We start from the raw sequence: 12,633 nt of genomic DNA, 5'->3' as shown, positions 1-12,633 counted from the left end.
GCATCTTGACCTCATCAGGCCTCTCTGCACTGCTGGAAAATAAACACAAAGCCACTGGCTTTATTTTAGCACCAAGTAAGTAAAAGAAAAAAAAATAAACCACCTTTTCCCCCCATTTTCATTTTCTTTTTTTTTTCTTTAAATACTTTGCTTTTAGGAGCTGAAACATTTGAGCAACATTTTTCTCATGATGAATGGGCATTTCCAGAAGCAAGCACTGCACTTTCACAATAAATCCTGAGACAGCAGTAACACGTCTGGGTCAAAGGAGTCTTCGTGGGCAGGTACGTGATGCGCAGAGTTAACGAACTCACAGGTTTCATTTTGAGTTTTGCCCCGTCTTCAGTAGGTACAAACACGTACCCCAAACTGAAAAGTAAAATTAATAGAAGCGGGGCGGCAAGGTCATGGGACTCAAAATTGAAGCATATGGAAAAAACGTTCTTCTGATGAACTGTATCTATTTAGAGGGCTCCAGGAAAGGCAACAGCCAGTAGAAATTTGAATAAGCGCTCGTCTGTTCACTGCTCCGTGTCAGACACAGACACATAGAACACAGCGGCTGCTCCGTCTTCTTCAAAATCAGACCCAGAAATTAGCGCTGTTCTGGTGGCTGCCAGCACAATATGTTAACAGCTATTATTTTCTCAGTATTTCTACTGATTACCTAACACACTGGCACATTTTCTCAGTGCCACTGCACGTTGCAACACACACTGCCATCCAGTAACTTGTCTGCATTCCCTTGGTCACTTTTCACAACCACCAGATGCGAGATGCAACCAGAATGATAATGGGTTGGAGAAACTGTGAGGAAAACATGTCACTTCAACGTGAGGCTTCCCAGCCCACACTGATGACATCTGAGCACCCAATATCACCATTGCTAAAACCTGAGTGTTGAAAACAATAGGGAGAAGGCTACAGGCAGTAAAACAAAGATGCCAAGGGCTCTCTAACTGTAAATGGTCTGCAGAGTTCAGACTTGTGAGCATTACCCCACGACAACCTATATGTTACAGTTAAACACTTCCCTTTGGATCTAAGTTTCCAGAGCAGCAGAGCTTACATAAACACAAAATAAGCAGTACTCTGCCTCTTAACAAGCAATTTAATTATACATACTCAGTCCACCAGGAACCAAAAATTTACAGAGTCACCGGTGGCAAAACAGAGAATGAACTGAGCTAGTGGCAAGAGTATAATCAGTAACAGTGATTTTTAAAAAGAGACAGCGATGTCATTTCTATCAGGTATGCAAAATGCAAAAGCCTCAAAGTCTTGGCCTGGTATCAGAGAGTGAAAGAATTACTCAGCCTCCCAACCACAGCCTGCTTTCTATTTTTCAGTTACACTCCAGAGCATTTCACCATTTCTAGTCCTACTATCAAGAAGAGACATGCTCTCTTATATTCTACCAAAGTTGTTAGGTATACAAAAAACCCAAACCATAAACAGCAACATATTTCTCTGGGGTTTTTTTGTTTTGTTTTTATTCCCCCATGAGCATACATGTATGATGGGATGCATCACCAGGAACATCAGGTGAACTCTGCTCTGAAAAAGTGACTGTAAAAACTAATACTGGGCTTGTTACCTCTCACTGCTTCCTAAATTGAACACCTTTGGCTGGTCAAGCCCTCTGCGTTGCTAACCACCAGCTGGGCAAGCACTCCAAGAATCAAACTGGAGACAAACGCACAAGTCAAAAGTCAAATACAAATCAGCAATTTATACTCTGTATAAATTTTTTGTAGGAGCAGCAGGTTGCGTGTGGTAAATTAATGAGATGTACGAGGAAGGAGTCCGTGCCTGTGGTCTCCCAGTACTAGATCTGAAAAAAAAAGACTAAGATAACAATACTCTGAATTTCCACTGCTTCGTGAGCCAGGACATCCTCATCTTGGCCAGGTTATATGGGAACTGACTAGAGCACTACCAGGAGGATGTCGGGCTGCAGTCCTGCCCCCAGCGTGCTCTCTCCTCCAGGCGCAGAGCCTGAACAGATCTCTGAGGTCTCAAAAGGGTCCGCTGCAGTGTCAGATTAAAATCATCTTTTGAAGGATTTGTGTGCTGCCCTTCTTTTCTGAACAAGCTTAAACTCTGCAAGATCCCCTGAAGTCCCTGTGGTTTCTCACTGCCGTTGTGCCTGGGTCAGGGAGGGCAAAACTGAACCCACAGTTTAAGAAGCTTGCTCTCATTTCAATTTCATAGCTTTAGCATGGCTGGTGTAACTCACATGTAAAACCACCGCAGTCACCCGAATCTTTGCTGCCCGGGCATTTGCTGGCTGCATTTCTGGAAATTCACGGTCATAACATATACCTATTTTTTGAGTTTCCATTAGGAACCGGTTCTGTCAGGCATGATCGCATTCGCAAGAGCTCAGGAGGCAGGAAAATTTGAAAAAGTGTTTATGAGACTAGGCATAAGTCAGAGCTCTCAGGTTTTTCTCCTTTCTTCAATTAAAAAAATATGTTCAGAGCAACCATTCCCCTCATTTACTCCCCCCATCTCCCCTCAGAAATGATGAAATCCCACTCTAGCTGTAAATTGGATCCCAGACGTACCAATATATATTATACATACATAACAGCTACTTATGGGCATAAGGGCTCTTGCACAGTTACTGTGGAAACCAAGGTATCAAATTTCCTGGCTCTTAAGACTCTACCTTCTCAACCTTAATGTGCATTTACCTTGAATAAATCACTTCTGCACTCTCCAGCCCAGAAACACCCCTTAGTAGAGCGCGTTTGGGTTTGTCTTTAGGAGGCTACATCTAACCTGCTGTCAGCGTGCCGGGAGCACAAGGCCGCACGGGGCTCGCACCCACGGGTGGGAGCAGGGTACGGGAGGGGAGAGTATCCTTCCACAGGCAGAGATCGACCCGCTCCCGCACCAGCACAGCTCCAAGGGGCATGGACTGCTCCAGGGGCCACCCTTGCAGGTCCTGTTAGCAGAGAAAGCATCGGTGCACTGCTTTCTCTCACTTAAAGGTTGAACTTGGCTCTGTAGGAAGGGGAATCATTCATCAGCCACTGAAACATGGCCCGGTCTGGACGGGGATACAGCAGCACGGAGTGGCACACGACACAATGCAGTGCCTTGAGAATGTCATTGCATGCTGCTAAGGATCCGGAGGCACAAATTGACACTTCAACATAAATTTCTTCCAGTTCTGGCCACGACCACACAAGAACCCAAAGATACTTCAACTCAAAGTGCAAACCCAGCTCCGATGTAACCTCAGGCACTTCAGCAGAGCTTACTGTAGGGGCTGAGCCTGACCCACCTCATCTACGTGTAAGCACAGCTCAGAAATTCTCCCTGGACAACTGCGAGAGGATCTACTGCATATGCACAGCTTGCTAAAATTCACAGCGAGCAGCAGGAGAACTGCTCTCACCTCATTCATGTCTCAGGATCTTTGTTTTTACTACTATCTTGGCATTTTTAGGGTACCCCTCCCACCGCAGTAACTAGGTGCTTAGCCAAACTACCAAAAAGACAAAGTTCTGTTGATCCCTCAATTAAAAAGTACTTTAGTACTTACAAATCTGGAAAAATACCACTGTCAATCATACAGCCTTCCTATTCACAGTGGCACACCAATTAATACGTTCACATTAGCTGAAACATGAAAGGCAACATCAATATATAACAAAGTGATTTGTTACAATCCTGTCTCCCCCCAGCACACACAGGCAGGGCCTCTTCCTGTAACAAGCCAAGCAAACACAAGACCTGGCTCAAATGGGATGTCAGAATGTCAAACTGTACTTACTTAATCTTTGCACTTCTGAAACAGCAAAGATCCTGTGAAAAAGAAATCATTGCAATTCTTTCTGCATTATCTCTCAGGAACATAGGAAGGCAAGTTTGTACATTGCTACCCTCAAAAATTTTCCTAAAAATAAAAACGCAGCTCAGCTGTTTCCTTTCCTTGCCATCTTCCAGTTTCTTGAAAACGCCCTCTCTGCCTTGTCTTCCTGGCTGACAGGTTGTGCTGTTTGTAAAGGATCTCTTTTCTCCTCTTACCTCGTACTGCCCACATCCCGCTCTGTTCCACCTCTCAGCGCTCATCCCTTGGCTAAGCTTAGCAGGACTTTCTCTGCAGACCATAATCACTGCTCTGAGATCAGTCGGAGTTAGGTGTTGCAGACAGATGCACAGCCCTTCCTCTCCCACACCCAAACTCCCTGCCAAGCTCTGGCTTAGGAGCATCATACCAGATCTTGAAATCAAACTCTGGGGTCTTGCATGACAAATCAGAGCAATTGCTGGGGCTTGGCTGTACCTCCTTTACTTATGGCAAGTCTGGGGTGCTTAACTCGCCTGATGATTTGACAGCGCTTCACCTATAGAACAAATGTTACCATATTAGCGATTGTTGAAAAAAAAGTGCTTGTTTTGCTGGGAAACAGGAGTAAGTCCTCAAAAAGCACCTATTGTCTCAGGAAAAACCTCCTGAAACTCTGCTGGCATCCTTATGAATCTTGAGATTTTCCCAGCTAGAGCATCCGCCCAAAGAGAGCGAGACTGGGGCTGCTCCAACACTCAAGGAGCCAAATATGAAGTAAATAACTTCAAACTCTCTGCCCTTTATTGCTTCCTTATGATTCCTAATGAACCCTCCCTACACTAACACATCATTTCTGCTCTGCTCCCCACACCACATTCACTGGAAATATTCAGGTCTTCCTTCCCTCTGTTTTGCTAGAGGATTCTCTGAAGGACTGAAAGTTGAATAGTGGTATCACAATAGGCTGAAGGCGGAGGTTCAGCTTTCCAGCCCTCAGAAAGACTCAATGCCCCTCTCTAACTCAGTTGGAAAGCTGCAGCTCAAATTTCAGCCTATGTTAAGTCACTGTTCAGCTCCACTCCTTTAGCAAAAGAGAGGGAAGCCAGGAGAGCCTTTTTCTAAAGCAAAAAAATCAGGGGGAAGGGTGAGGGAAGGAAGCAAAGACACATGGAGATCGTTTTTTATGCATTGGGAGGAGCAATGAAAGGCACAGGCAACTTTTCAAACATGCCAGAAGAGCTTAGTGTGATTTGTAACCATGAGGAGGTTTGAACCAACAGCTCTATCAACAAACATCAGACTTCTTGGGATAAGAGGAGACAATCAGGGCACCAATGACCCGCATGAAGACCCTGCTACCACTCTTATGACTTCTGCAGAGGATCCAGGTATTTACATCATTTTGTATCACAGAACCATTGACATGCACTTCTGACACCAGCACCTCATTAAGGGGAGACAACGACTTAACACGGGCTTCGGCGTCAGCACGCCGCTGCCCCGTATCCCAACCTACAAATGCAACATCCCAGCCAGTCCCTCAACACTACCAAAAGTGCCTGACTCCACATGCCATGCTCCACAAGCCTGCCAGACTGAGCTCAAGAAATCAAAACTCCATTCCTAATTAATACATCATCAGGTCCCACTGGCCAGGAACTTGCCTCCCAAGAGGGGAGCCTGGGCCAGCCTAGATGATGAATGAGACCTCAAGCAGCTGAATTGTTTCAAAGGCTAAACCAGCAACTGCAAGGACAAGCAGGTTTGGAAAGGCATGTCAAAAAAATAAAATATCCAGTAGAGTTACTTCTTTTTTTTTCTACTTAGCACTGAGACCTGCACTATGTTATTGCTGCAGTACTTTTCCTCCGGCTAAGAACTCCGCAAAGCCTAGAGCTACAGGAGCAGCTCCTCCTCCCTGACATGCAGCTGCTTCTCGTGTGAAAACCTCACAACTGTAGGGCACTGGAGGGAAATCCATTCGCCAGTTTAAACCCAGCAAACTTTCACAAGTACATCAAATTCATCCACCAAACCTGGGACATTTACACAAGACCAGAACCTCTCAAACAGCTGAGGTTCCCTAACTGCAGAGTCTTGCACATCAGGGACAGCAGTTTCATTTGCCTGCAAGAGTATTACACATGCTGAGGAGAAAGGGTCTGGCATTTGCAAAAAGATCTGTATTTTGACCATTCCTTGACACAGCAGAATAGGACCCACATGTCCACTGCAGCAACACCACATTTGTTGCAACAGACTTCCCAAACAGACGCACCACGCAACATAATTTCGGTGTCTGCTGGCACCATTCCACACTGTTAAGCTCTCACTGTCCCTTCAGCCACAAATGCCCCAGCAGAGGCAGCAAGCTCTGCTCTATTATTGGAAGACTCAGTGGAGCACATCCCGCACCAGCCAACTACCTCCCCCTTCCAACTGAGCAAAGCAAGTATTAAAACCCAGCAACTGTCTCCTGTTCAAACCAGATGGCATAAATAGCTGGAGAGCTATCAAACAAAGTATACATTCAATACTTCGGCATAACGCGAAAGCCCCGTTAAGCAAGTGTGTGCATACACGCACACCCACGCTCAGGGACTAAAGCAATGGCAGAAAGTGCTCGATTAACTCCTCTAGTGGCTTAAGTGTCTGTCGCCACTCGGGACATTCGCACAGCGTGAGCACTAGCCAAGCTTCCATGGCTTTTACAGTCCTTCAGCTCTCCTGAAGCTATAAATTGCAGCAGGCTGCTATTATAAACAAGCTAGAGACCTGCAAGTTGATTAAGACCATCACTTTGTGTCGCATCTAACTCATTTCCAGCTGCCTTGAGCAAAAGAAAAAAGCCACCAGAAACTCTACGCTTCAACGACACTAAAAGAAAAGCCCAACTCCCTGCCCTGTCCAGCTCTGAGGATACACATGGTGTTTCCTAACTCGGTTCCAGCTCACTTACCTCATCCATTTTTTCTGATGTTGGAGTCTGGTCACCAGGTATCATTTCTTTAACCTCTGAGGTCTCAATTTTGGAGGTCCTGCTCAGCTGATCGATGGGAGTCATGCTGGCCTCCGACGTTCCCCGAGAATTCTGACTCAGAGAAGCTGTCCCAGGGATGGGCTCGTCATCATCAGAGTCAGGTAACGGCGTCGGGCTAATGTCCTCCAAGCCTGTGCTGGAAGGGCGCGAGGAAGGTGTCTGAGCTCTGTAACCGGGCTGAGAGTTCGAACCGTACATTGGGATGGGAGAGAGCTGGGAAGAAGAAGAGGAAATAGGGCTGCCTTCCATTCGGATCTCATTATCCGAGTCATGCTCGTTAAGAAAGGGTAACTTTGTTCTCTGCTCTTTTAAGAGCATCTCAATCCTTGAGTCTAAACTGTTATGCTGCATTTCTGACTCCATGGTGGGGGTGCCAGGTGTTTCACTTCTCTCTGGAGTCTGAGAGAAGGACGCTGTGCTCGGTTCGGGAGCAGAGTTTGAATCGGGCAAGGGCGGAGGCTCCTCTTGTTTCTCCTTCACCGGGACAAAATCGATGTTAGTGGCTGCGCTGCTTTCCACAACCATCTCAGTGGGAGGTGGCGCAGGTCTTCGGTACTCCGTCTCCCTGGAAGTCTGGGGAAAGTGCTGCTCATCAGTTTGGGGAAATACAGCTGGTGCTTGGTAGGGAGAAAAGGCAGATTTGTAGCTTGAAGAACTAGAGTGGCTCAGGGGAGGAGTGTGAGAAAACTGAACTGGCTCCTGCTGATGGGATTTAAATGTGCTAAACTGATGCTCCGTCCCTCGGTAAACACCCGCCGAGTTATGAACATAGTGATGTCCCGGTCGACGGTTGTAGGCATCCGTAAATTTTGTTTCATGCCTCCGGGATTTGTACGCGGCATCCTGCCCAAAATGGTACACGGGTGTCGTCTGACGACTAGAATAGGTGGAATCCTGGGAAAACGGTGTCCCTAACCGTGGGGTGTGAGGTGTTCCTTGGGACTGTGGGGTGAATTGGCTGTATGAGTTTGGGGTGTCTTGCCGACAGCTGGAATAGGCTGTGTCATGGGAAAACGGCGTGCTACTGTTTGGGGTAACAGATGATCCCACAGAAGAAAGGCTGCTGTCTTTCAGGCGCTTCAGGGAATCCGTCAACTATAAAAACAGAAGAGAGAAAAGCACCTAAACACACACTTTTTAGAAGACATTTGTCTAATCTGTTTGGTTTTCACAGGAGTTGAGTACCCAGGAGTTTGCACTGATTTCCATGGTAAAAAAAAAAAGGTTACAGCACCCTTGAAAACACAAACCATTATTAACATTTCCCTTTGATTTGGAAGAAAAAGGCAAGCAAAGGGGAACTTGTCTAGGAGAGGGAAGAAGAAAGCAAATACAACAGTATTGCTTATAAGCAATAACCAAGAATATCAGGTGAAGAGGAGAGTTGCATAATACTTAACTAAAAGTGCTTCAATTTCTGTCAATTGTGTAAGGCTTGTCTAAATTGCAAATAAGAAAGATAACTAAAAAAATTCTGAGATGTGAAAATATCAATTTATCTTCTTTTGTGAACAAAACAAAACACACAAATCAGCAAACTGTCAGCCTGTAACCAAACCTAGGCAGCAGGGCTTTGTGTTGGTCCAACTGAAGGAGTAGACCCAGCACCCTCTCTACCAAACCTTCACCTGTAAGGAGAAGGAAGAAGGGTACACGTATAAAAGGCACAAGAAGTTCTCAACTGCCAGAAAAGGCTTTTTAAACCCCTTTCCAAAGACAAACACTCAGGTAAAGCACTACTGCTTATGGCATTTGAAACTGAAACCCTACAAGTCTACAGAGCAGCCAAGTAATTGCTCTGCAGCTTGCTCCACAGGCACTTTCAGGGGGTTTCTAGGAGCAGCCCTACTCCAACTCAGACTCCGCTGAGTCATAACAGTGCCACGCTCACCGTCAATGCCAGAATCAATTTTCCATAATGCAAAGCAAGAGCTCAGTGAGAATCCTCCTGGTAACAAGAGAGGGAGGACTGAGCTCCGACTCTCCAAAAGCACACCAGGACAGCAAACCAGTGAGACTACGGGCTGGCTGCTCCTCTCCCAAGCACAGGTAGGTAGAGAGACCCTTCAGATGACCTGCTTGTAGCACATCAGCACCATCAAATTCAAGCGGAGCTCTCACCTGCCAGCTATGCTCACACACATCTCACCCACTCAAGAGTGTGGACTTGCTCTTTGTGTGACCCCCTAGAGACCATGACCGCACAGGACATCAGGAAACTTTCTCCTCAACTGTTCTAAAACCCACAGAAAGGAACCAGCCACGTGCTTCCTGCTAAAATCCACATCTCTGCATCTTTGGTGTAGGTGTGATGTGGATTGTTTTTCAGTGGGGTTTGAATATGGCCTGGAGGCAGGGATTGTGGCTCGAAGAACTGTCAGGTCTTTGCTGCTCTGCATGAGGGAGAAAGCAAATGTCAGGACTATTTTACTAAACTACAACAGCAAACAAGTTTGTTGGCAGATTCTAGCAACAAGAATATGATGCAAGCAGTTAAAGCTGCCACCAAAGCAATAATTTAGGTGATAACTGGGAAAAAATAAATTTGGTAAAATATTATTAATACATGAACACTGTATCTAGAGAAACAAAGATAATTACAGCAGGGACTAGTTTGGTGGGTACCATCAATTAAGTGTTTTGCTCTTAACTCTGAAAAAGGACAAATCTGTCCGTTTTTGAGATATGTAACTAGCAGAAATGAAAAGCCAGGCCCTGCTCATAGCAGGGCTCCCAGTAAAATCATTACTTGCTTCCCTCCTGCCTTTAGAAACACCTTGCTTGGAGGTAAAGAAGAATCAGCCTCTTCATGATTGTGTTAAAAGGATACTGTGGTTTTGCCTCGTTGCTTCTGCGGTGGTTCGTTGGAAGAGAATTTACTTTTTCAGATCAATGGGGTTTACACAGAACAGAGCTCTTACCCGTCCTGAAAAAATCTGATCACAGAACTGATGGAGTTACAGCATTTTAAGAAGTTGTTAAGAGTGCAGAGAAGTGAAAAAAAAAAATCTCTGCCCAATCTCTTTCAAATTTGATACCTTAAAGCGGGTTCCTAAGTCACAGCCAGGAGCCAAACTACATCTAAACAAGCCAAGAGGGCTGAGGATTTGCCCCAAACAGGCTTCACTTCCTCCTCATCATCTCCCCCCATTTGCAGGGGAGCAATTGTACAGAGCCATTTAGAAAATCATACCCTAAATACTGAGGGACTTCTGGGAGCCCTCAGGAATTCTCTCCACTGCTGCTATTAACTGATTCCAGTGACTAATTAAGATTCTGGAAAATTGATGCCACTATTCAAGATCAGACATCTTCCATCTTTTAGCCTTTAAGCAAGGCTGAAGAATGTACGCGCTCAGGATTACATACTGCAGACGCTAGGCCAAATGTACCACTGTAAATCATTCCTCCTGACTTCAAGGGAATAATCTCATCTCAGGGACAGATCTGATCCAGTCCTCTTAACTGCAGGAATTTCTAATGTTAATAGGGCACACACTGTCAGTTCTGTAGGTATTTTTCATACCAAAAGACAAAAAGCACTTACCACACTCTGCAGACACCAGCATACAGATTAGCCACATGCACTGCACTGGCAAAGAGTTACATTTGCTATGGCAATTATGAGCAAGTTATACTTAAATGTGAATTAGTAACATCCACCGAAACCATGGCAAGACAAAAAGAAAAAAAAAGCTAAATTAAAAGTGTTAAAACACTGACGTTAAGGATGCATTTGTTTGGAGTTTTCTAGAAAGTTATTCTTAAAAAAAAAGGCAAGCAAACTTACCTGGAGAGCTTCATTCACAGTTGGCGATACGTCCTGTTCGGTGCCTACGGGAAGGGTCTGAGGAGTGTAAAGACCATTCACAAGCAGTTCATAGAATCGCATGCGGGTTTCACCTGCACAGATTACAATGGAAGAGCTGATTAAACAGAAAGAACAAAGCCTATGCAAAACTACACATTCTTGACACCTGCACGACCCTGCTACCACTCCCAGCCTGCTGCATCCGTGCAACAGAGAAGAGCAGGTATCACCTCTGAGGCTCACAGGGATAATTTTTAAATAATCTGCTGGGCAAGGGAAGTCAGACACTCCCCTCTCCAGCCAAGACAAGGAGGTTTCTAAATGCTTTTTCCTCTTCTCAGCCTGCTTGGCAGCTCTGCTCTTTACCACGCTTTCTGGAGAGCAGCAGTTTCCCTCCCTTCCAAAGTGCCAAGCAAATAGCTTGCAGATTTGAGAAGTGAAACTCTCACCCAAGGGACAAGCCTCTGCCAACACCCAGAGCCACTTCAGAAAGCTCTCCCAACACACCTTGCTAGTAGAAACTGGCTGTTATTAATACCAACATGATACATGGGAACACTGAGGACAAAACCATTAATGCTTCTATTCCAAAAAGGCACAGTCTAATCTTTTTTCTTCCCCTAGCTGAAAGTGTGCTCAGCGACACCCTTCGAAGAATAAAAGCCAGAGAAGCAAACTGTCCCATATATCATTACCGAGCCTTAGCCTTTTTGTTCCTGAATTCTACAAAGTCTAAGTTTCTTAATATTGGATTTTTCATTACTACAAAATCCCACTCCTACTTATTTAGTAGTCTGTAAGATACTTGTCATCAGCTTCAAAGGTGACAGATCAGACCCCAAAATCGCCTGAATTTTGCTCTGGAAGAATACACAGGAAAACGGATAGACTTGGCATCTGAGCCAAGAAAATTAATCCAGGCAAGATGTCCCCCAAAGCAGGACTACTTTCATGAGAAAATCCTGCAGGATCGAACTCCCTGTGAATAACTTCATGCAATCTGAAAAGCAAAGCACCCTTGAGCACAATTCTGTGTACTGGAAAAAGACTCATTTATCTTGAATAAATGCTGGAGGTGAAGTTATTTGGTTATCAAATCTCATTTCATAAAGTCTTGAGCCACATCCTCAACTATGCAAACTGTTTTAGTTCAACTAAAGTCATAACAAAATAGATCTTTTCAAGAAAGAGCTTGAAGAGATGCTTGAAAAATTAACACACACCACCCCCCTGTAAGACTACAATGTCCAGGATACGGAAGTGTTAGGCTTACTTTAAAACTTGTTTTTCAATAAACACAAAGCAATTGTTAGAAAGTTTCATAATTGTTCCTGGATCCCCAATACAATGAATCAAAAGATACAATTTCATTTTCAAAGGGGTTTATGAATGTGAAACAGTTCTTACCTATTTCTCTAAAGACAGGTAATTACTAAGTGTATCCATTCTGGAGACAGATAAACTGAGGCAGAGAAGTTGCTTTAAACTAGCCTGTCTTAGATGAGGAACTGGATTTATTACTTCCAGACTCCCAGACCTCTGCTCTGGCCAGAGAGACAAAATGACAATTTTGCTCCTAATACTTATTTTGCTAGATTATGAATGCAAAGGTTTTAACCAACCTTTCATACTCTTGAAAAGATGAATATTAGAAAGAAATAACGAAAACTATACATATATATTTTAAGAATGTCCTAACCTGCTAATGCTATTTTAGGGATAACATTTTTACTGCTTTCCGACAGATGATAGCACACTAACAATCTTACTCTTTTCCAGCGAAAGAGAAGCAACTGCAGGCAAAAAACATGCATTAAGAGCATAAAGCTGGCAAACAAAAACAAAAATGCAATTTCAAACTAAGACTTCAATTTTTCTCCCAAGAAACAGAGGTACAAACCCGCTCATTTCACTGATGCGCAACTAAGTTTCTTGACCAGCTAGCTGCCTGTTCAAGGCTTGCAGAGTAGTTTATAA

General features: G+C 44.5%; 1 protein-coding gene across 1 annotated transcript in view; it reads right to left on the bottom strand.

Annotated features, from left to right (window-relative positions):
• Nucleotides 1-12,633, bottom strand: part of LOC104281140 (histone-lysine N-methyltransferase SETD1B-like) — a gene marked incomplete at its 5' end in the record, with an annotated part of 45,992 nt that overhangs the window by 31,225 nt on the left and 2,134 nt on the right. The window contains 2 exon segments of the mRNA XM_009879041.1: nt 6,765-7,940; nt 10,636-10,748. Of these exon segments, the coding sequence (XP_009877343.1) occupies nt 6,765-7,940; nt 10,636-10,748 (1,289 nt within the window).

The sequence above is a fragment of the Apaloderma vittatum genome, unplaced genomic scaffold, assembly GCF_000703405.1.
Source record: "Apaloderma vittatum isolate BGI_N311 unplaced genomic scaffold, ASM70340v1 scaffold23141, whole genome shotgun sequence".
NCBI classification, from domain to species: domain Eukaryota; kingdom Metazoa; phylum Chordata; class Aves; order Trogoniformes; family Trogonidae; genus Apaloderma; species Apaloderma vittatum.
The sequence above is the reverse complement of the archived record's forward strand: the minus strand, read 5'-3'. Positions and strand labels throughout refer to the sequence as shown.